A 25317-nucleotide genomic window follows, 5' to 3' on the forward strand; every position below is an offset into this window, starting at 1 on the left:
TTAAAAAGAGGACTGCGGGCACAGCTCACTGGTGCTCTCGCTAAGAACCCGGAGATACACTGCGGGGACTGAGGGGTTGTGGGTAGCATCTTGCCTGCATTTATATTCTGCACTGTTTGGAAGATAATAAACTGTTGGTGAATGAGTGAGCAGCAGCTGAACGGGCGGCTGAGCTTTGAAGCTGAGTCCAGTCATTCACTGTTACCACTGTTCAACAGATCCCATTATCTGAAGAGTGATGTGCACGAGCTTACATTCTCGTATTTGATAAGGGAGGTTCTCACCAAGTACAGAGAAGGGAGAAGAGGGCACACCTAAATAAGAGTACATGGGAAGCCTCCAAGAGGAGGTGATGAGAGAGGTGGGTCCTTCAATGATACATGTTTTGCTGATGTGAAATGTCTTAAAAACAAGAGGTAAGAGATGGGAATGCCCCAGAGGAAATAATTCACAGAGATGAAAAAGCATGAGATAGGATGTTTTTAAGAAGCAGGGAACTTGGCTCATAGGGATGGAGATGTAGACAAAGTTAAGGCCAAGCCATGAGTTGGAGCTAGAGAATTCCACATTTTATTCTGTAACAATGTCAGTACTTCCACAGTAAAACAGTGAGCAGGAACTAGGTCCACCACGAAAGACCTAAGGAACTAGAAGTGGGGTTACTGACATGGACATGAGGTTCACAGATTATAACACAAAGGATGAACTGTCAGCATCGGGAATGGACAGGTTAACTGCCAAGAGGAGGTAAGGTTGCTTAGGAAGCTTCCAGCTTGGCTAATGGGCAAGAACGGTGACACCATCAAGAAGAAGAGTCTAAAGGAGATGCATTTAAAAATAAAAAGGGTTTCCCAGTTTACTGTGTTGTATTATTCATATATGAGACACAGGCCCCAAAAACTAGACCAGAGAGAAAATCAGGGCTGCCAGGCTCAGTCAGAATGTGGGATGTTGCTATGCTGCAACCTGGTGGTCCCTGACCTACACTTTCTGTGAGAAACAAAGAAAGAACCTGCCCGCTAGCTAGAAAGGGAAGTCATGGGATTTGTCCCTCCTCAGAAGTCAGCCGCCTGGCTGGCCATGGTTGAGAAGGCATGCCTGGCTCCAGGTCTCTCAGAGAAGCTGGGAAGGCCCAGGGAAGGGGGGGCCATGCCCTGGGCAGCTTCTGGGCAGCTCTGCACCAGGCTGTGAGCAGGCCCTGGCCTCCGGGACCGCAGGGGCACAGCATTGGCCACCGCACCCAGGGTGCCGAGCCCATTAAGAGCTGGCACCCAGGCGGGCTGAGCTCTGTACAGACGCGGGCACTGCAGCCCTGAACGGTCTGCATGGTGGTCTCACTGGTCTGAACACCTGCATGGCCCTCAGCACACAACCCAGGGGGCTAGGGATTCTACTGGGGTTGGCATTGGGGCCACGCCCTGTGGCCCTGGGCCAGGGTCTCCTCTGGGCGGGGCTGGTGTGCTCAAGGCAGTGGGGGCTTTGTGACGCATCCCCTGGGTGACATTACAGTTGCCCAGGCTGCTTTCTGATGCATTCCCTGGGTGACATATATATCACAGTTGCCCTAGCTGGGCAGCTCGGTGCATGCTTGGCCTCAGAAGGAGTTAGTGGCAAAGGAGAGACCCTCTCCCTAGCTTCAGACCCTATCATCAGACCAGTTGGTGCACAACCCATTTTCTGTGTGGACAATTTCCTTCCTTAGGTTCATGCCCCACCCCGACCACTGCCTTCCCAGCCGCACCTTCTTCGCCTGCCGGTCCTTCCCTTTCCCAGGACACTGCCCCCTCCCCTCCAGCCAGGGAGCACCCTGCAGCCCCTGCACCTGCACCTGCCCACAGCCCTGGTCGCAGGCAGTTCCACTGGGATTCTGTGCCTTTACCAGCAGGCTTTTCCCACTTTTACCAGCAGAGTTCCACTTCCCCGGAGAGCAATCCGGGGCCTCTGGACCATCCCAGGCTCCCAGAAGACGGCTTGAGAGAGACCACCCAGACGAGCTCCTCCTCTGCAGAGCACACAGGCACCACTAACTGCCCGTCTGGAGGTGTCCTGCCTCCGCAAAAGCCTCGATCCACAGGCGCAGTGCCCTCTGATCCAACCCCGTGCTGCTCCTGGCTGCCAGGGGGTCAAGGTCAGCAGAGTGCTGGCTGGGTGAAGGTCATTGGCAGAGCGCTGCAGACCCACCAGTGCCTGGGAAGAGGGTGCAGGGCACAAATATTTCTGACACCCCAAGGAGCCCCTCACCAGGACCTGCCCACAGGAGGCCCCACAAAAGGAAAACACCCATGCCTCTGATGCTGCCATTGCCACATATATATCACAGTTGCCCTAGCTGGGCAGCTCAGTGCATGCTTGGCCTCAGAAGGAGTTAGTGGCAAAGGAGAGACCCTCTCCCTAGCTTCAGACCCTATCATCAGACTAGTTGGCGCACAACCCATTTTCTGTGTGGACAATTTCCTTCCTTAGGTTCATGCCCCACCCCGACCACTGCCTTCCCAGCCGCACCTTCTTCGCCTGCCGGTCCTTCCCTTTCCCAGGACACTGCCCCCTCCCCTCCAGCCAGGGAGCACCCTGCAGCCCCTGCACCTGCACCTGCCCACAGCCCTGGTCGCAGGCAGTTCCACTGGGATTCTGTGCCTTTACCAGCAGGCTTTTCCCACTTTTACCAGCAGAGTTCCACTTCCCCGGAGAGCAATCCGGGGCCTCTGGACCATCCCAGGCTCCCAGAAGACGGCTTGAGAGAGACCACCCAGACGAGCTCCTCCTCTGCAGAGCACACAGGCACCACTAACTGCCCGTCTGGAGGTGTCCTGCCTCCGCAAAAGCCTCGATCCACAGGCGCAGTGCCCTCTGATCCAACCCCGTGCTGCTCCTGGCTGCCAGGGGGTCAAGGTCAGCAGAGTGCTGGCTGGGTGAAGGTCATTGGCAGAGCGCTGCAGACCCACCAGTGCCTGGGAAGAGGGTGCAGGGCACAAATATTTCTGACACCCCAAGGAGCCCCTCACCAGGACCTGCCCACAGGAGGCCCCACAAAAGGAAAACACCCATGCCTCTGATGCTGCCATTGCCACATATATATCACAGTTGCCCTAGCTGGGCAGCTCAGTGCATGCTTGGCCTCAGAAGGAGTTAGTGGCAAAGGAGAGACCCTCTCCCTAGCTTCAGACCCTATCATCAGACTAGTTGGCACACAACCCATTTTCTGTGTGGACAATTTCCTTCCTTAGGTTCATGCCCCACCCCGACCACTGCCTTCCCAGCCCCACCTTCTTCGCCTGCGGGTCCTTCCCTTTCCCAGGACTACGAGCACTGTGGGATCACAGCGAGCTTCCCCCATCTCCGAAACGTGCTCGCCTAACCACTGTCGAACACCCAGCCACCGGGGAGGACAGCACTGACTGTCAGAGATCTACCACCACGGAGGTCATGGCTGATGGCAGTGCCCCTCAGTTGGCCCCTTCCTTCTCTCCACCTGCCCCGGAGGCTGCAGGCTCCCTGACCTTGACCAGTACCACCTTACAGGTCCCTGCTACCAATGCCAACGTGGACAGCCTGTCTTCCAGGCCCCTGATCCCACCAGTCCCACACAAGGCCATGGGCAGCACAACCACCGGACTCCTGCCCACCTCCGCTGCCACCCTCGCGGGTTGTCATCTTCCAGTCTCCACCCCATCCCACACAATGCCGTTAGCAGAGGCACAGACACTGGCCTCGGCCCTACCCCCGACTCTGACCCTGATGCAATGGACACAACACCAGCCTCAAGCCTACCTGTGACAACGACGACAATGAACCGATGGACACGATGTCACCCTCGTGGGACATCATCTTCCGGTCCCTCCAGGCTCCACACAATGCCGTGGGTGGCAGCACAGACACAGGTCTCGGCCCTACTCCCGACTTCAACCCTGACACGATGGGCATGATGCCACCCTTGCAGCCATCACCTACAGGTCTCTCCTGGCCCCAGACCAGGCTGTGGGCAACAGAACCGCCGGCCTCAAGCCTACCTTCAACGACAATGAGCCCGATGGACACAATGCTGCCCTCAACGGCCATCACCTACAGGTCCCCTCCAGCCCCACACGAGGGTGTGGGCAGCACAACTGCTGACCTCCTGCCCAACTCCAACGCTGCCCTCATGGGCTGTCATCTTCTGCTCCCCCCCAGCCCAACACAATGTTGTGAGTGGTGGCACAGACACTGGCCTTGGCCCCTACCCCCAACTTCAATTCTGATGCAATGAACATGAAGTTGCCCTCACGGCTGTCACCTACAGGTCTCCTCCAGCCCCAGACAAGGCCTATGACCGTTTATAGGGGCTTCATATCCTCCTATGCATTCAACAACATGGGCCCTTATCTTTCCCAGATGATGTGTGTATGTCATATATTCACATTAAACCTTATTCTTCAGCTCATTACTAAGCAAATGCAAAATTAAATTAACTATCCCAAAGTCAATCAAGGGATAGATAAAGAGTACAGAATACGATACCTAATACATAAAGAATGGAGGAGGAAGAAAAAGGAGGAGAAAAAGAAAAGAAACTTTAGATTGTATTTGTAATAGCATACTAAGTTAGACTCTTAGGTAGTAAGGAAGTTAACCTTGAACCTTTGGTAACCACGAATCTAAAGCCTGCAATGGCAATAAGTACATACCTATCGATAATCACCCTAAATGTAAATGGACTGAATGCACCAATCAAAAGATACAGGGTCACTGAATGGATAAAAAGCAAGACCCATCTATATGCTGCCTACAAGAGACTCACTTTAAACCCAAAGACATACACAGACTAAAAGTGAAGGGATGGATAAAGATATTTCATGCAACTAATAGAGAGAAAAAAGTAGGAGTTGCAGTACTTGTATCAGACAAAATAGACTTCAAAACACAGAAAGTAACAAGAGACAAAGAAGAAGATTACATAATGATAAAGGGTTCAGTCCAACAAGAAGATATAACCATTATAAATATCTATGCTCCCAACACAGGAGCACCTACACATGTGAAACAAATACTAACTCAATTAAAAGGGGAAAAAGAATGCAATACATTCATTCTAGGAGACTTCAACACTCCACTCAATCTGAAGGACAGATCAACCAGACAAAATAAGTAACAAGACATAGGCACTGAACAACATATTAGAACTCATGGACCTAAAGGACATCTACAGAACACTCCAAAAGCAACAGGATATACATTCTTCTCAAGGGCACATGGAACATTTTCCAGAATACATCATATACTAGGCCACAAAAACTGCCTCAGTAAATTCAAAAAGGTTGAAATTGTACCAACCAGCTTCTCAGACCACAAAGGTATGAAAATAGAAATAAATTATACAAAGAATGAAAAAACCCACAAACACATGGAGGCTTAACAACATGCTCCAAAATAATCAATGGATCAATGACCAAATAAAGACAGACATCAAGCAATATATGGAGACAAATGACAAAAATGATTCAACACCGCAAAAATCTGTGGGACGCAGCAAACGCCGTGCTAAGAGGGAAGAATACTTTTGCAATACAGGCCTACCTCATGAAAGAACAACAATCCCATATAGTGGTTACCAAAGGGGAGGGGTGGGGGAGGGAGGGTGGGGAGGGAGGAAGAAGGGGATTGTGGCGTATCATGACTGGTGCACATGGTGTGTGTGGGGTCATGGGGAAGACAGTGTAGCTCGGAGAAGACAAACAGAGACTCTAGCATCTTACTACACTGATGGACAGTGACTGCAATAGGTTATGGGGGGGACTTGATAATAAGGGTGAATATAATAACCACATTGTGTTTCTTCAGAAACTTTCATAACAGTGTATATAAATGATACCTTAATAAAAAATAATAATAATGAAGTGATCAATGATCAAATAAAAACAGAGATCAAGCAATATATGGAGACAAATGACAACAATAATTCAACACCGCAAAAATCTGTGGGACACAGCCAAGGCCGTGCTAAGAGGAAAGTATATTGCAATACAGGCCTACCTCAGTAAAGAATAATCCCATATGAACAGTCAAAACTCACAAACAACATAACTAGAAAAAGAAGAACAAATGAAGCCCAAAGTCAGTTGAAGGAGGGACATAATAACAGATTAGAGCAGACATAAATAAAATCAACAGGAATAAAACAGTAGAAAGAATCAATGAAGGCAGAAGCTGGTTCCTTGAGAAAATAAACTAGATAAATCCCTAGCCAGACTTATCAAGAAATAAAGAGAGTCAACACACATAAACAGAATCAGAAATGAGAAAGGAAAGATCATGACAGACACCACAGAAATATAAACAATTATTAGAGAATACTATGAAAAACTGTATGCTAACAAACTGATAACCTAGAAGAAATAGACAACTTTCTAGAAAAATATAACTTTCCAAGGCTGACCCAGGAAGAAACAGAAAATCTGAATAGACCAATTAGCAGCAACAAAATTGAATTGGTAAACAAAAAACTACCTAAGAACAAGTCCCTGGACTAGAGGGTCTCACTGCTGAATTTTATCAAACATTTAGTGAAGACCTATACCCAGTCTCCTTAAAGTTTTCCAAAAAGTAGAAAAGGGAATACTCCCAAACTCATTCTTCGAAGACAGCATCAATCTAATACCAAAATCAGGCAAAGACCTCACCAAAAAAGAAAATTACACACCTATATCCCTGATGAACATAGATGCAAAAATACTCAACAAAATATTAGCAAACCAAATTGAAAAATACAGCAAGAGGATCATACACCATGATCAAGTGGGATTCATCTCAGGGATGCAAGGATGGTACAACATTTCAAAAATCCATCAACATCATCCACCAAATCAACAAAAACAAGGACAAAACCACATGATCATCTCCATAGATGCTGAAAAAGCATTCGACAAAATTCAACATCCATTCATGATAAAAACTCTCAACAAAATGGGTACAGAGGGCAAGTACCTCAACATAATGAAGGCCATATATGACAGACCCACAGCCAACATTATACGTAAGAGCAAGAAGCTGAAAACTTTTCCCCTAAGATTGGGAACAAAACAAGGATGCCTACTCTTCTCGCTTTTATTCAACATAGTACTGGAGGTCCTAACCACAGCAATTAGACAACACAAAGAAATAAAAGGCATCCAGATGGGTAAGGAAGAAGTCAAACTGCCCCTGTTTGCAGATGACATGATATTGTACATAAAAAACCCTAAAGAATCCACTCCAAAACTTCTAGAACTAATATCTGAATTCAGCAAAGTTGCAGGATACAAAATTAATACACAGAAATCTGTTGCTTTCCTATACACTAACAATGAACTAGCAGAAAGAGAAATCAGGCAAACAATTCCATTCACAACTGCATCAAAAAGAATAAAATACCTAGGAATAAACCCAACCAAGGAAGTGAAAGACCTATACCCTGAAAACTACAAGACACTTTTAAGAGAAATTAAAAAAGACACTAATAAATGGAAGTCCATCCCATGCTCTTAGGAAGAATTAATATTGTCAAAAAGGCCATCCTGCGTGAAGCAATCTACAGATTCAATGCAATCCCTATCAATATACTGACAGCATTCTTCAATGAACTGGAACAAATAGTTGTAAAATTCATATGGAAACACAAAAGAACCCAAATAGCCAAAGCAGTCCTGAGAAGGAAGAATAAAGCAGGGGGGATCTCGCTTCCCAACTTCAAGCTCTACTACAAAGCTACGGTAATCAAGACAATTTGGTACTGGCACAAGAACAGACCCATAGACCAGTGGAACAGAATAGAGTCCAGACATTAACCCAAGCATATATGGTCAATTAATATATGATAAAGGAGCCATGGATATACAATGGGGAAATGACAGCCTCTTCAACAGCTGGTGTTGGCAACACTGGACAGCTACATGTAAGAGAATGAAACTGGATTATTGTTTAACCCCATACACAAAAGTAAACTCAAAATGGATCAAAGACCAGAATGTAAGTCATGAAACCATAAAACTCTTAGAAGAAAACATAGGAAAAACTCTTTTGAACATAAACATGAGCAACTTCTTCATGAACATATCTCCCTGGGCAAGGGAAACAAAAGCAAAAATGAACAAGTGGGACTATATCAAACTAAAAAGCTTCTGTACAGCAAAGGACACCATCAGTAGAACAAAAAGACATCCTACAGTATGGGAGAATATATTCATAAATGACAGATCTGATAAGATGTTGACATCCAAAATATATGAAGAGCTCACGCAGCTCAACAAACAAAAAGCAAATAATCCAATTAAAAAACGGGCAGAGGATGTGAACAGACACTTCTCTAAGAAGAAATTCAGATGGCCAACAGGCACATGAAAAGATGCTTCACATCGCTAATCATCAGAGAAATGCAAATTAAAACCACAATGAGATATCACCTCACACCAGTTAGGATGGCCACCATCCAAAAGACAAACAACTACAAATGTTGGAGAGAATGTAGGGAAAGGGGAATGACCTTCTACACTGCTGGTGGGAATGTAGATTAGTTCAACCGTTGTGGAAAGCAGTATGGAGGTTCCTCAAAAAGCTCAAAATAGAAATACCATTTGACCCAGGAATCCCACTCCTAGGAATTTACCCTAAGAATGCAGCAGCCCAGTTTGAAAGAGACATATGCACCTCTATGTTTATCGCAGCACTAAATGGGAGCAACCTAAGTGTCCATCAGTAGATGAATGGATAAAGAAGATGTGGTACATATATACACAATGGAATATTATTCAGCCATAGAAGAAAACAAATTCTACCATTTGCAACAACATGGATGGAGCTACAGGGTATTATGCTCAGTGAAATAAGCCAGGCAGAGAAAGACAAGTATCAAATGATTTCACTCATCTGTGGAGCATAAGAACAAAGAAAAAACTAAAGGAACAAAACCACAGCAGAATCACAGAACCCAAGAATGGACTAACAGTTACCAAAGGGAAAGGGACTGGGGAGGATGGGTGGGAAGAGACGGATAAGGGGGAAAAGGGGGCATTACGATTAGCACACATAATGTGGGAGAGGGGGCCACGGGGAACACAGTATAACACAGAGAAGACAAGTAGAGATTCTATAGCATCGTACTATGCTGATGGACAGTGACTTTAATGGGGTATGTGGGGGGACTTGATAATGGGGGGAGTATAGTAACCATAATGTTGTTCATGTAATTGTACATTAATGATACCAAAAAAAAAAAGTACAGCATTTAGTCAGGAATAAGAGTAAAGCGTAGATCTCCTACCTTGCAGTGGTGCGCATGGGGTTCCATGAAATTGATGAAGTTAGAACAGAGTTAGAGGCGCACCCTGCCTCACTTGGAGGCCAGGGCAGCCTGAAAAAGCAGGCTGAAAGTGAGAGAGACAGAAAGAGAGAGAGACACTCCTCATGGATACCCAGTCGGGCTGTCCGGGTCTGATTCCAGACACACAGGCCTTTTGAGAAGCCGCTGAAGTGCAGCCTCAGCCTAGACTCTCGCAGTTGCCCATGGCTTCTCAGTCCCTTGCATCCAAGGAGATGCCTCTGAAAGGGAATCCTGGTCTCCACTCAGGTGACTTTCCCAGCTCCCAAGGGAGATGGGGGATCCACTGAGGGAGACACAGGGGAACCTGTCACTCGAGACTTTGAGATTGGAGGCCAGGCTAGTCCCATTTAAGTGGCTGACGAGCACCCGATGTTGTGTGCCATAGACGGCTTCCTTCTATAAGGACAGTGAAAGAAAAGGTGGGCTTGGATGCTGATACTCACCTCCAAAGTTATCCCGGAAGAGCCCCCAAAAATGATGCTGGGGTTCTTGTTTGTGGAGTCGAAGAATGAACTTAGCAAATACCCATGGTAAGAGAGCCAGGGAGAGGCTTTTAGTGAGAGGACAGAGCTCCTGGCTTGCACCAGGAGGGGACAAGAGAGCCCGTAGTTCTGTGCTGTCTATGGGGGTTTTATAGGCAGTTGAGGATTTGGGGGAACCAGATAAAGGCTTAACAGTGTGGACTTGTTAAGTGGTCCCTGAATATTTAAAATTAACAACACAAGAAATTTAGTGCTCTGATTTCTCCCTGGGATACCAGAGTCTTGGTTGGGGAGCATATCAAACAAGGTGGCCTGCCCACCCCCAAGGTGGGCTAAGTTATTGTCTGTTTGCTAAAGAATAAGTTAAGAATCTTACTTCTTGGCAAATAGTGAATCTGTGGCATCTTACTACACTGATGGACAGTGACTGCAATGGGGTATGGGGGGGGCGGTCAATAATACAGGTGAATGTAGTAACCACATTGTTTTTTCATGTGAAACCTTCATAGGAGTGTAGGTCAATAATACCTTAATAAAAAAAAGAGTCTTACCTGTTAGCTTCCTGGGTGTTAAAATACAATCTTATCTTTAAGATGGGATCCTTCCTGCCTTTTACTATGTTGTTTGTGACTGGGCTTACTTGCCATATTAGTTGTCCAGGTTATATATTACTTAATTAGGGGCTGGAGGAGGAAAAGCAGCATCTGGGTAAAGTTAAAGATAAGCTGGGCCTTTAGGCAGGCTAAAGTAAATTTTACAATAGCCTCATTTAATTGACACAATGAAGACATGGGCTATTGTGAGGTATTTTCTTATCTAGCAGATGTTCAAACATTTCAGGCCAGGTTACTCCTGGCTTTATAGTTTTAACTAATCTTCACTGAAGAATGCTTATACTCCTAGTTTGATATTTTATTTTAGAGAATTAATGTGACTCTGACTTTGCTTAATTGTTTAATATGGAGTTTTGGTAGGGGTCTTTTTCCAGACGCCCTTACCCTGCTCTGACTACACCCACGGTCCCTGTCTCAGAATCTCTGTGGCTAGTTATAAATTACTCAGCTGCAGATTACACACCGAAATGACAGAAAGATGAATTTCTAAATACAAGAAAATGCACTGTCAGTTCCCAGACCAAAGTAAAGAAACTTCATTCCCAAATAAAAAATACGAGGTACCTCATGAAAAAAATTTAATTTTAAAGGCGCTGCCTCCGGGCGGCCTCTCCCCCGCCGCCCCGCCGCGGGTCACACTTGAACTTCAGCTCGCCCGGCCCTCGACCTCGAGGGCCCCGCCGAAAAAATTCACACACGGCAAAACGCCCAGCGGCCTCCACACCTGCGCGGCCCGGCCCGTCCCCTCCGCCTGCGGCCCCGTCCCGGGCGGCGGTAGCAGGTCGGCGGCGCGGCCCTAGGCCCGGTGGACGCGCGCCGCGGGGCGGAGAGCAGCCGCCCTCACCACCCGATCCCGGACTTCGCCGGCGCACGGATGTCCGTCCTGGGCGCACCTGCTCCGCTCCCTCCCTTCCCGAGCGGCCCCTCCGGCGGAGCGCGCCGACTCCCAACCCCCGGCCAGGCCAAGCGAGCCCACCACCCGCGTCGGCCGCTTCCCGGCCCCACGGGCCACGCGCTGCCCGCCGAGCCACTTGCACGGCCGCCCCCTCGTCCGGCTCCACCGCGCCCTCAGGCGGAGGCAAGGGGTCCCCGCGCCCCGTCCGGGTCCGGCAGTGCCCCGAGGCCACGTACCTTCCAACTCGGAGAGCCGTCGCTGTCGCCTTCACCCTTCAAGTAGGACCCGCTCTGGACCCTCCACCGTAGATCTGCGGCAGCGGGAGCCGCTTCTCGGCCGAGATCTCTTAAGTCAAGCCGGGGCAGCGGCTCCAAGTCCGGAGATCGATCGCCGCCCCTCCACCAGCGCGAGTGGGACGTTAGGAGCCCAGCGACCGCGAGGAGGCGATCAGGCTAGGGGCGAGGTCAGTGCCGCCAGCGCATGTGCGACGGGAGGAAGGCGCAGCAAAGCACAGCATGGGCCCAGAACTTCGCGGGTCCATCAACATCTGGTCTCCGCTGGCCCGCTCGCGGACGGGACGACGGACCAAAGCACGGAGAGTGCTGCGGAGGTTGGCTCTCCCCGCGGCACTTTAGGTGCTACTGACTGTTGAATAAGGCGGCGGCGGCGCCTGCAGCTACTACGCAGCCGCCGGACTTACGCGGTCTGCGCCCAATGGCTGCCCGCCCCCGACTGACGGCCCTCGCGGCAAATGAGCGCGCGGCACCGCGGCGCAGGCCTCCAGGTGTGTCTATCCCCTCCTTCTACCCTGGCCACCCCTCCCCTCCAGGACCCTCCGGGAATTGGTGACCCCCGTGCATCAGGCACTGAGATGCCTCCTTCCAGGGGCTGCGATTTCCTTGTGCGGTTCCAGCCTTGCTCTAAACAGCACCACACATTACCAGGCAGAGGGGGACAGGCCCTTCTACCTCCCATGTGGTATAAATTCAATTAACGTCTGCTCTGACCTGCGCTGATTCCATCGTTAACCGTACATACATCTCAAAATCTCCCTAATGCCAAAAAGCAGTAATGGGCGTCTGCTGTGCTTGTTTAGTGAGCCCTAAAATGAGCCAGTGGATTATGTGTTTCTTGCCATCCAGCCCCCGGCCAAGAAGGGCAAGATGCACCAGACAGTAGCTCAAAGCGTTGGCTCTTCTAATCACAAGTGATTGAAAGGCAAAAATATTTATATTTACATGCACACACTGTTTTCCATTAGCTTAAAAAAATCTCAATAATTACTTTCGCCATTATCATTTTGGGAGAATGTCAACAACATTGATCTTTCTTCCTTTAATTATGGTAAGCCCTGATAGGAGGATCCTCGGGGCTGGCTCCTCCCCACCTCCGCTCCCGTACTCAGACCGGCCTGCCTGCCTCACCTGTGTCGGGTTTCCCTCTGCGGTCCCCAGTCTCCGAGCTTGTTCCAGCTCAGCAGGTATCCCCTGACCTGAACTCCTTTCATGTTTTATATTTTAGCAAATCCTGACTTTTTGTAAAAGAGAAATTTGAGAAGAAAACACACCCATAATTCTTTTACTGTACAAATTCTTGTTCCCATTCGCTCGCATCTACTACCATTTCCATTACTAATGTGAAGTTTTACGTGGTCTCTGCCCTAGTGCGCATATCAAATTATTTTTACATCTACTCGGCACTATTTTCTCAAGATCTAGGTCTCTGAAAACGACTATTGTATAAACTGCATCATATCCCAGCACCCTTGGGAGCCATCGTTCACCTTCCATCCCGCAGGTGCAGACAAGGTTCTTCTCCCCAGGTGTGAGCACTCACAGGTAAAGCCACCAGGGTCTCCAGGAACGCGAGCCTGCCTTTTGTGTTGTTTACTAAGCTTTCCTTTGTTTCTACAGTTGATTTCCTCATGGGGTCCATGGGGATGAATAGCTTTGTGGGTCTTGATTCCCAAAGAGACCGTGCAGATCTGCTACGACACCTGTGGCACCTGGGTGGGTTTCCCAAGGACAGAGCTGGACGGAGCCAGGTGACAGGCTTAGAACAGGTGAATCACAGGGCTTTGTGTTGGATGGGGTCCCCTCCCCTGTGCGTGGCCAGCCCTGGAGTTCGACTTCTAATAGGCGGGTGACAGGACAGTGGCTCTTCTGGGGCATTCCACGTCTCTCTCCGGCCCTCCACTGCTCTGGGGACACTGCAGCTCCTTTGTCAGGCTGTGTGACAGACAGCGACTCTCAGAGTGCTGGCACCAGCCACTAGCCTCCCTGCCCCAGGCCTCTCACCACACAGCCCACTGAGAATCTACCATCTGGGGCCTGATGCACATCCCCGTTCCTCATGGACCATGACTTCCTAGTTCTCTGTGTCCCAGACTCAGGGGAGGTCAGGCACCTCAAAGACCTTCCAGGATGGCTGCTTAGTGAGCTCACGGTCAGGGAACCAGATGCAAGGCCACCATGAGCCCCAGAGGATTACTCCCGGGGGGCCACAGTGCTGCCAAGGGCGGCCAGGAGCTGGTGGGTTCTGGGGACTGTGGGCAGGTTTGCCCCCAGTAGGGGCACTGGCCATCCTGCTGCTGCGCCCCTCCCATCTGCTTTCCAAGGATCCAGCAACTTGGCTCTGCCTGGAGCCACACAATAGCTTTTAGACCTAGTTGGGGAAAGAGAAGAGGCGCTTGGTGGAGTCAGCCCTTTCCAGAGCTGTACCCCAGTGACTTGGACTGGCTCAGGTGATTCTGAGCCAGGTGAGCAGAGCCCTGCAGTTCTGTGCTCTCTGTTACTCATCTCCATGCAGCTGCTCCAGATGGGGGCTGACACCCACGTGTGGGGAGGAGCCAGGGGCTGACTGGGGCCTCCAGACCCTTCCAGAGAAGACCTGTTCCTCCGGGCCTGGGGACATGGTATGTACATCCATGCATGAGTTCATATGTACACACACACATATGCACAGAAGAGACTCCCAGGTATGTCCCTCGTCCCTCAGCTCTCCCCCAAAGGGCTCGTCCTAGCTTCCTTGTGAAGGGATCATGTCTAGGTTCTGAGCTCTCCGAGTATGCTCCGAAGGCACCTTAAGGAGCTGGGGCACCCCTTGGGGACAGTCCTGTTCCTTCCCCCTGCCATCAGGCTCTCTGCAGCCAGGTCTCCCTTATGAGCCTGCATTTCAGAAGGACCAGTACCCACTGTTCTGGGGCTTCTCTCCATGTGTGAACTTGGCATGTGGCTGCCCTGGCTGGCCTTAGTTTACCCACTGATGCAGTGAGCAGGTGTATCAGAGCATCGCCAGGGGCCACTGTAGCTTTGCTGGTGGAGGACTCAATGCCACATTGCCCAAGTCCTGGCTGGTTCTCCCTGCATCCTGCAGTTTTCTGACAAAGGAGGGCATGTAGCACTTGAAATGTTCTCACCTCCTGCTATTTTTGCAAGAGGCCTGAACACAGTTGTTAAAAATAGAAATAATGAGGGAAAGCAGCCACTTCTGACCTTGAGACATGAGGGCAGGACAGGATCCCAGCATCCTCTCTGGCTCCTGATGATAAATGATCATTGCACTGTGTCTGTCCTTAGCTAATTTATCCTTAGCCCAGAGAGAAAGTTTCTGCATTTTTTTTTTGGAAAGCTGGAAGTTTCTCGAAGCCTAACAGCTTCACCTGCTCTTTTCTGTGTATTCTTTGCCTGGAATGCCATGGGGAGTCTGTCCCCACTGCTCTGGGGCCTTGCCGGAAGCCAGTGTGGTCTGGCAGACCTGGGTGTGCTGGCGTGATGCCCCTGCTTCTGCAGTTGTGCCTGGCCCCCTGCAAAGGGGCCCAGGAGGGAGACGGTATCAGAGGAGCTGCCAGGGCAGGGCACATGGGGTGGCAGGCCCCCATCCTCTGGCTACTGTGTGTACAGTGTCTCTTGAAGATGCAGAAGTCCATACCTGGAAAGCCCTTAGCATCTGCCCCAGGTGGCTTCTCCTGGATCCAGGAGGATTCAGGTGTTGGTGTCTCTTTTTACTCCCCGCACATGCATTGCCACTCCCTGCTCTGTGCTGTCGCTCTTCTGATCAAGAGGAATCCCAAGCCCCCAGGACCCTCAGAGAGTTGAGGAGGTCATCAGAGAGGCTGGCACCCACCTCCAAGATGCCCAGAAGTGAGGGTAACACTGCCTCCCCTGGCCTTGGGTTCGTGGTCTGCACTGATTTCAGCTTCAATATTTAAATTCCAGGATGAGCTCACAGTGGTGCCTTCTGTCTTCAGAGCGCTAACTCCGGAGAGACTAAGGAGGAAACAGACTAAGACTCTCCTGGAAGTTACAGGGAATGCATGCGCAGCTGGGGAGCAGGAGGTATGTCCCCAGTCCGTGGGGGTGCCTGGCTGGTGTGAGTGCCCCAGTGTGTTTGGAAAGGGGGCAGTTTAACCTTTTGTCCTTTATAGTTGACTTCCAAGGCAGGTTTTGGGTCCGTACCAAGAGCTACCTAAACAGTTGCTTCTGCCCATCTGCTGTGTCCGCTGGGACATGGGCATGGATGTCAGCCTGCTGTCACACCTGCCTTGCATTTGTGTCCATTCACAGTTCTCAGTGTAGTTCCTGCTGGTGCAAAGAGTGGGTGTGGAGCTGTACATATATGTGAGTACACAAACCAGTGCATGGACATACATATGGACATACATGCACACATGTGTGTACACACAGGCACATGCCCAGGTGTGGAAAGGCATGTGCAGGTATGCATGTATATCTTCCCAGGCACTCAGTAACACTCTGCCCTAATTCCCTGGGGCCATGCAGTTGACAGCTGGCTGGTAAGTCCTGGGGAGCCCGTCCTTGGCTGGCTCATCCTGCTGCTGTGATAGAGTAGCTCTTATACTAGATGAACAGGAGCTGAACTGCCTACTGGGGATTCTCAGGGTTTCCTCTGGTCCACCAGGAAGATGGAAGCAATGAGACAATCTCATACAACAGTGATGCCTAAAGTTTGCATAATCTTTCATGTCATTCAAAATAACATAAAAATAGTAACACAGAAGATTAATGGGCTAGCCCAAAGTCACACAGCAACTCAGCAACGCAGCTGCTCCCAGGAAGCCTGCCCTCACTGCACAATTTGACTGGCCAGCTTTCAGAGAACTTCTGACTTCAACAGAAGCCCAGGGAAACACACCTTGTGCCAGTGAATTTCTCCATATTCCAGGAAATGATGCACAGCCACGGGCTCAGCAGCCTCCCAGGTAGGGTGTGGCATGTACCCCCAGAGCCTGAGGGTGGGTGACCTGGCTGTCAGTTCCAACAGTGGGCTCGAGGGATAAGGGGAGGTGAGAGGGCCCAGGGGTCTTGCTTTGAAACCAGCATCAGCCACTCAAGATGGACAGGGAGGTGGTGCCAGGTGGGTTTAGGGGAAGACAAAAGCCCGCGGTCCATGCGGGGCTGAGAGTCTATGACGTGACCTCAGTGAAAACTGCTCTGCTTTGTGCTTTGTGCCCAGCCAACCTGCTGTCTGACTCCACAACCACCACGCCAGAACAGCACATCGCGAGCATACGCGACCACACGCGCCTGGGCCCAGCCAGCCTCATGGGCAGTGCCCAGTGCTCTGTCTCCACTGGGCTCTCTGGGAGGGCCGCTCCCTGAGGGCTCACAGGCAGACGTGGTCCAGGGGAGGGTGGGCCTGAGTGGCCTCCAGCAGCTTGGGCTGGGTGCTCCCGGGAGTGTCCAGGGCCTGACACTGTCACCACGTTAGCTCCTGCCTCTCTTCCTCGGGACAGGGAGGCCCCGCCTGAGGCCCCATGGCTACTAGACACCCCTGCTATGCTGCCTTCACTGATTTCCTCACTTTCAGAACCTCTCCACTTCCAGGGCACAGCTCAGCCATCCCGTGCAGGCTCCTCTAACATGGCCATGCCTCCCGTGGGCAGGAACCCTGTTCTGAGCACCTTTGGGCATGCCACACTTCACACACCTGCTCTCCAGGCCTGCTTAGCTTGTCATTTCCTCCTGTGCCCAGAAGGGGATACTGAACCTTTGTGCCACAGAGCTGGGCTGTGGGGTCTGGGGTCCTCTTACTGCCCAGGATTCCAGGTAGCCTCAGAGAAATGCTAAGGTTGGCCGTCCCACATGCCACGCACCTGTGCCATGTTCCCTCCATCCATCCACAGCGGAACCTGCAGCCCCAGGCCAGTACAGGGCTGGTACACAGGTGGCAGCAGAGGGATGTGAGTAGAGCCCTGGCAGAGGGGCAGTGGGTACATGGGCACACGCCTGAGTGTGAATCCCAGCAGCATTATTATGACCAGATTTTAGAAATGGGCATATTTGTTGGGATGAAACCCTCACATTGCTCCTCATTGTAACTGTGAAGATTCTGAGGATGGGGGAACCAATGCTCTTCCCCTACACAAAGGTCAGCCAGTGAAGAAGGGGCTGCCACTCACCCTCCTCACAGCCTGGATCCACCTTGTGGGGTCTCTGCTTCCACCCCTCTTGCTGGGGATGGTGCCCACCTGTGGGTGTCATGGTGATGAAACCCGGTAGGGAGCTCCTGGCACCAACACACAGCATGTGCTCAGCAACACTAACTCCCAGGTCCCCGAGCCCCAGGCCTCCATGGCCCTGGCCCCCACAGTCCCTCTGCTGGCATCTTTCCCAGGCTTGGGCCCCCCTCCAGCACTGCTGGTCTCAGCTCCGTTGTGAAGAGGCCAGGCCAAACCGCACCGAAATGAAGATGGTGGGCACCCGAACAGTCAGAGAGAGTGGGGAGGCAGGAGCCAGAGGAGCAGGGAGAATCAGTCCCTGCAAGGAGGGGTCCCAGGAGCAGGGACACTAGAAAGGTCTTGAAGCATGTGTAGGAGCTCACAGGAAGAGGGCCAGAGGGTCCCCAGGGAGGAGTGGGTCTGCTCTGGCATCCTGCTAGGCTGCTTTCCTGAAGCTCTTGCACCAGTAGTTCAGCAAATCCACCCTTTATGGTTTTTCTGTTTCTAGTGGTCAGACCTGCAGGGTTCTTAGGCTTTCAGAAATATGGTGCTTTAAAACCTGTGTCCCAGATCAGTGTCCTCCAGAGAGCAGGCCTGTCTGTGTGGACTGGCCTTCTGTGTGGACGAGGGAGATCCTGGCTGTGGTGCTGAGAGGGCCCAGCCCCAGACCACACAGGGAATGCCACCCGCAGCTCACCCCAGGGAGGGAAGGGGCAGAGAGAGAAGTAGGACAGATCCCCAGGTCAGGGGCAAACCCAAGTGGCCCGAGGGGCTCCCCTAAGCACACTGTCCCTCTTCACTCTGCCGAGGCTCCACGGAGTCCTGAGTCAGGAGCACTGGGAAGGCCCCGGTTCCAATGCCTGCATGTGAGTGCCCCCCTCCAGCCTGGGCCCTGGGTTTCTGAGGAGCAGGCACAGCTCTTGATATGAGATCCAGAGGGAGCAGGGTTTGACCTGGAAAACCAATGCTTCTCATGCACGCAGCACCCTGGGCCCAAGGGGCCTCATCCTTGGCTGGTGACCCTTACTCCTTGGCCTTGGTGGTCCCTGGGAGGTTCCAGGGTGGTCTCCTCGCCGTGGCAGGAATGGCCAGAGGCTTGCAGATGGTGCGGGGTGGGCGGCGGTCCTGTTCCGGGGTGAGGCACAGGCAGGGGTGCAGGGCGGCAGGGTCGGGGTGTGGCCCACGGTGCTCTCATTCTGCAGGAGACTCCTCCAGGAGAGCCTTTTGGGTTCCCCCCCCCGACTCTCAGCCTCCTTGTTACCCTGTCCTGCTGTCCTTGGTCTGAGTGCTTCCATCCCTCATGCTGTTTACATAGTGGGTGATCAGGATGCGGCCAATCAGGCAGGGCCAGTCCCTTCTAATTTATGGTGGATTTGGACCCTGGGATGAGATTTGACCCCAGAACATTTCTTGCACCACTTCTGCAACAAACTGAGGGCTTGTGTGCCCCACAGCAGATACTGAAGCCTGATGGGGGGCCATTGGGAAGTGCCTGAGTCGGGAGGGTGGAGCCTCCGTGAGTGGATCGGTGCCCTTACGTGAGAGCCCAGAGAGCTCTTTTGTCCCTTGGGCCATGTGAGGACACGGTGAGTAGATAACCTTCTAGTGACCAGGTCCCAGGCTCCAACCAGACACCAGATTTGCCATATCTCGGACGCCCAGCCTCCCAACTGAGAAGTAAACGTTGGCTGTTCAGACCTCCCTACCTCTGGTGTTTTAAATCAGCCATGACCCCAACACTCAACTTTGTTCTTGGTTCAGCAACACCAGAATGCCCCTGCATTGGGTTCGCTGATGGGCTGGGCCCTGGGCCCTGGTCTGCTGTCCTGCATGGCCCCCTCTGGGGCCTCCATGGTCAGGGGCAACATTAGAGTCCAAACGCCCCTTGGGTGCCTGGGTTTGAAAGCTACAGGTCCCAGAGGACCTGCCTGGGAATTTGGGAATGAGCACACCCAGAGCACCCCTGGCTTCTGTGCCCTGCGGTGTTGGCTCTGTGTGGACCCTGAGCCCGCAGCTAGGACAACTCTGGAGACCCGGGGCAGCTGTTTGGGCAGGCCATGCCCCACCACGGGTGACACAGGCCATCCTGGAACACAAAGGAATGTGGGCAGGGAAGGGAACCCAGCCCTGGAGCAGGAGGACCTAGAATCACCAATGTGGAATGTTCTAGAAAGTTACCCTTTGCTTTGGCGTCACTGTGGGCACCCAGTATATTTCCATCCTTTGACTCCTGCTTCTCCAGTTCTCATTATGACATATTTATAGTCCAGATTGCTGAGACCTCTGAAAATATCCAAATCTTCACACCCGTGTTCTCACCTGAGGGGTTCTCACCTGGCTAAGAAGAGAGAAGTGAGGGCGGGGACTCAGGAATAGACCACGGAAGGAGATGCATCTTCCAGGGGAACTCAAAGTCAGCCTGGGGCCCCCTGAGGTCTGGGGCTAGCAAGAACTCTGTGTCCCCGCAGCCTGTGTATGTGTTTGGGGTGGTCCTCCCTGGCTCCACTGAGGCAGTAAAGACATGGCAACAGTGGGGACCAGGGGTCCCAGCGGCCTGGAGCACACTCTGCTCAGAGTGAGAGACATCACCTGGCCATGGGGTGGGGACGCTGGTCTGGGAGGCTCAGGGCTGGGGCCTCAGTGTGACATGGGACCCGTGGGGCACTGGAGAAATCAGAGCTGGCCACAGTGCTGACGGGCTCTTCCTGGCCCAGACAGACTCCTTCTCACCCGGACAGCCTCCTTTCACCACAGCACTGTCTGTGGCTCCTTAGGGAAGGAGCCAGGCCTGAGGGTGCCCTGGGCACCAAGTACCCCCACCCCCTACCCCCAATCATGCCCCCTGCTCCTCTCAGGCCAGGACCCAGCATTACCACAGCAGCTGAGGTCGGACTGGGGCTTCTGGGCTGGGCCTTGACTCATCCCATCCCTGCTCCTCGCCTCACGCAACGTGACCTGCTCAGAAGGCACTGATGGGGCCCTGGATCGGTCCTGGCCCAGGCTTCTTCCTGGACTTCTGGTGGCCCTAAGCAGCCCAGATTCTCTGTGGCCACTATACAGGGAATCCCACTCAAGGCCAGATGTACAGGCTCTGCCCACGTGCGCCACTCAGGTGCCCACGTCTGCAGGGGACTGCCAGTCCTGTTCCCACAAATGACAATGCAGAGATGTGATAAAAGCCACCTGTCACTCATAGAATTCAATGTTGCCTTTCTGTAAAGCCATATGCCATCTGGGCCTCAGCCAAGAAATGGCCTATAAAATCCTGAGTAATGACCTCAAAGCATCCTTTCCAATATAAAGAATATTCTAGGCAGCTGTTTCCAGGATTTATCTGTGTGAGTAATTTTATGCCCCAACCTATTACGTGCTCAGTATCCAATGCCCTCTTCAGCAGCTCCTACCCATTAGCAGCACTAATGCATCTAGAATGTGCTGACAGTCATGGGGCACAGGACCTTGTCCCTGTGGGTGACAAGAGGCAGCACTGTGCTCATGTGCTATGCCCTTTGCAGTGGGCTGAGCAGCAGAGGTGACTAGGGAATGGTGGGCTGCCTTCCTGATCTCCCTTGTCAGGGAGGAGAGAGCTCAGCCCTGTCCTGTATCTGTTTCTATGGTAACATTGAGAATAGCAGGTTTTAAGAGTTGAACATGACCCTAAGTCAGGGGTCCCCCGGAGGGCAGGCATCCTCCCTGGCAAGGGCTTTTGGGGGCCCCTGAGCACGTGCCGCAGGCAGAGCCTGGAGTGTGGGGAGGGAGGAACCTGTTCTGGGCTCACTGTGGGGCTTGCACAATAGCAGGAGGTGTGGAGTTTCCTGGGTTGGCAGAGGAGGAAATGGGGTTCCCAGCACAGGCTGTCACCTGACACTATCGCTGTGGCAACAGGGCTTTTGGGTCTGAGGGGAGCTGAAGCTTCAGGGTGTCAATGCACCCCCCCACAGGGTAACCCGACGTCCCCACACTGTGCAGAATATCAGCATGAGGGCTTTGCTTCAGTCTCAGAGGGCTCAGTGTAAGAAGTTTCACTGTTCTGTAGTTTATTCTCTCACTTGATTCTTGCACTTGCCTCCAAATGTCAAATATTATTAGGCTAATATTTTTACATTTTCATCGCTGGCCAACAAACCTGTAGATTATATTCGTGCATAAAATGTTTGGTGAATGCCTTTTAATTTTTACAAACTGCTTCCTTCTAAAATAACTCCCCTATACCCAGGAAAAGACAGAATGATGTCACTGGCAACTTGGAGATAAAAATATTTTGCAAGTCTTATCAATTTTGGATTTCTAAGTTCAAGTAAACAAGCATCAGGGGTAATCAGAGTAATGTCCCTCAGCTGTTGAAGAAGGGAAGCAATTTACTTGATAACATCTTTAATTGCTGTGTGTGCACCCCCCAGAGCCTCCCCGCGCACTGGGGGCCATGGCCCTGGGTGATTCGGGAGAGGCCGAGGCAGCATCCCCACGTGATCACTGCAGGCCTGGCTCATTAGATCCGGGACCCTGCCCACCAACAGCCCACTTAGCACAAAAGGGGCATTCCACTGGTGTGGAGGGGAAGGCCACACACACAGGAGGACTGAGCCAGGAGTTACACACGACAGCGGGCAGACAATTTAGCTGTAACAGACTGTGGTGTAAATGTCTTTCACAGGGGGGAAACTGAGGCCCAAAGAGGTTTATCCACAGACCCACCATCACTTCACCTGTGAGGGCTGGAACCACAGTTAGCCAGGCCTGTGGGACTCCCCACATCACCTTCCAGTGTGCCCACATCCCTCCTCAAACCCACCTTCTCCTGGGGTTCAGAGCCCAGCCCTGACTCATGCAGCTGCGGGAAGTGGTGTGGCCTCAGTTTCCTTGTAAAAAAGTGTGACCGCTACAGTGACATCTTCTTTGTAAGGGTGACTCATTTTGTTCACCGATGCAAAGCCATGGCCAATTCGTGGCCATGCTGGTGGCCCGTGGCTGGTTCCACCTCCAGCTCTCCCTGTTCTTCTGGGCTCACATCTTGGACAGCATCTGGTCTGATGAGTGACCACTGGGCTGCCTGGGACCTGCAGGGGTGGGGATCGGCTGTGCCCCTGGGGCCTAAGCAATCCACTCTACCTTCCCAGGGGCCTGCAGGTGGGACCTGTCTTGGTGGGTCCCAGCCCTGGCGCCTTCTCCCCCAGGCCCAGGCCTTGAAAGCTGCACTGAGGCCTTGGAAAGCAGGCCCTGTAAGTGGGCTAAGTGGGCTTCCCTCCTGGTACTGGGCTGTTTCCTTCTGCACAGTGGGTGAGGGGGAAGCTAGGGTCTCCAGCCCTGCCCGGCTCTGAGCAGGAGCCAGGCACACAGTCTCCTATCAGGTTCCTCCCTAGGTGGATGAAAATAAAGTGACATGAAAAATGTGCAGCATGTGAATGCAATGTAAACATCATGTGATACAGAGCAAGAAAGAAAGCAAGGTAAGGGGTGGTGAGCAAGGGTGCCTGTGGAAGGCGTCGCTGATGCGGCACAGGAGGTCTAAGTCTTGGGGGAACAGCAGTGTTTGAGATGGCATGTGCAAAGGCCCTGGGCTTTTGGAGAGAGAGGTGGGTGGGGCAGCCATGATGCCATGCAGGCCAGGGTCAGCACTTGGATGGAGAGTCATGGCGGCTTTGAGCAGAAACCGACCTGTTCTGTTTGTGTTCATAGGATCCCTTGACACTGAGTAGAGAAATGTCAGGATGGGGAGGGTGGCACAAGGGTGGAAACCAAGAGACTAGTTAAGAGGCTGTTGCAATCCTCCAGGCAACACGGTGACTGATCAGCAGGAGAGATGGTGAGAACGCTGCATTGTGGACATATTTTGAAAATTGTGTTAATAAAATTTATGTTAAGGTTAACTCCACAAATTTTGGCCCTGGCAAATATCTGACTAGGGCTATTGGGGGAGATTCTGTCTCGGACGTGCTGGGTTTGAGCTCTTCTGTCATCCAAGTGGTGAGCTACAGGACAGTCAGCTCTGCAGACATAGGTGGGGGAGAGGTGCCACCTAGGGACAAGATGGAAAGTGCACCAGGAGACGGGTGCTACATGGTGGGCCTGCAGACAGGAGAGCCCAGGCTCAGCCATGCCTGGGGCAGAAGCTGGGCAGGCAACGAGGACGGGGCCCATCAACAGCTCGGTGGTCTGGTTACAGGCCCTGCACCCTGGGGCTGGGACCAGGACCCTGGCAAGGTCTGTTTGAGAAGCTCTTCTCATTTGGGCAGAAGTGTTTCTAACAAATGGCAGATGCATGTTTTCTGCATGTGCCCCATGTCAGAGAAAGGCAATTTCCTACTATTCGTGGTTTACTAAGACTTCTAAACAGGAATAAGTGCTGAACTTTGAGCACCTGCTGAACAATCAGATGATTCTTCAATGAAATGAAGTCATCTCTGCTTCTGGGTGATGTGGCCCTCCCTGCCTGGGGCTGATTCCCAAAACTCCTGAAACAACAGGGAACTTTCCATCTTGTCCTCTACTTGGGAGGAATGTCTGTAACATACAAAGCATCTGTTCCTTGACTTACTGATAAAGCTATCAGGAAAAACTGGCCTGACTTCTGTTTTTAACACCATTTTGCAATTTCTCCAATGTCTAGCCTATTTTCCACTCCTTTTTTGTCATTTCTTAGTACTCCTATTTTTTTTTTATTTTTTTACTAAGGTATTGTTCATATACACTCTTATGAAGGTTTCACATGGAAAAATAATGTGGTTACTACATTTACCCATATTATCAAGTCCCCACTCATACCCCAATGCAGTCACTGTCCATCAGGGCAGCAAGATGCCACAGATCCACTATATGCCTTCTCTGTGCTACACTGTTCTCCCCGTGATCCCCCACACCATGTGTACTAAACATAATACCCCTCAGTCCCCTTCTCCCTCCCTCCCCACCCACCCTCCCACACCCCTCCCCTTTGGTAACCACTAGTTCATTCTTGGAGTCTCTGAGTCTGCTGCCATTTTGTTCCTTCAGTTTTGCTTCGTTGTTATACTCCACAAATGAGGAAAATCATTTGGCATTTGTCTTTCTCCACCTGGCTTATTTCACTGAGCATAATGACCTCCAGGTTCATCCATGTTGTTGCAAATGGTAGGATTTGTTTCTTTCTTATGGCTGAATAGTATTCCATTGTGTATATGTACCACCTCTTCTTTATCCATTCATCTACTGATGGACACTTAGGTTGCTTCCATATCTTGCCTACTGTAAAAAGTGCTGTGATAAACAAAGGGGTGCATATGTCTTTTTGAATCTGAGAAGTTGTATTCTTTGAGTCAATTCCAAGGAGTGGGATTCCTGGGTCAAATGGTATTTCTATTTTTAGTTTTTGAGGAACCTCCATATTGCTTTCCACGATGGTTGAAGTAGTTTACATTCCCACCAGCAGTGCAGGAGGGTTCCCCTTTGTCCGCATCCTCACCAGCATTTGTTGTTCTTAGAGTTTTTGATGCTGGCCATCCTTACTGGTGTTAGGTGATATCTCATTGTGGTTTTAATTTGCATTTCCCTGATGATTAGTG

At 51.3% G+C, this 25317-nt stretch overlaps 1 protein-coding gene across 1 annotated transcript; it reads left to right on the forward strand.

Moving 5' to 3' along the window:
• Positions 1–3802: 3802 nt before the first annotated feature.
• On the forward strand, positions 3803–24381 carry LOC108384743 (uncharacterized). Its single transcript, XM_073214259.1, has 6 exons — positions 3803–4181; positions 4277–4377; positions 11225–12103; positions 13233–13381; positions 14128–14233; positions 15537–24381. Exons 1-3 carry the CDS (start codon positions 3803–3805, stop codon positions 11969–11971), a joined length of 1227 nt encoding a protein of 408 aa, XP_073070360.1. The 3' UTR covers positions 11972–12103; positions 13233–13381; positions 14128–14233; positions 15537–24381.
• The last annotated feature ends 936 nt before the right edge of the window (positions 24382–25317 follow it).

The sequence above is a fragment of the Manis javanica genome, chromosome 10 (assembly GCF_040802235.1).
Source record: "Manis javanica isolate MJ-LG chromosome 10, MJ_LKY, whole genome shotgun sequence".
NCBI classification, from domain to species: Eukaryota; Metazoa; Chordata; class Mammalia; order Pholidota; family Manidae; genus Manis; species Manis javanica.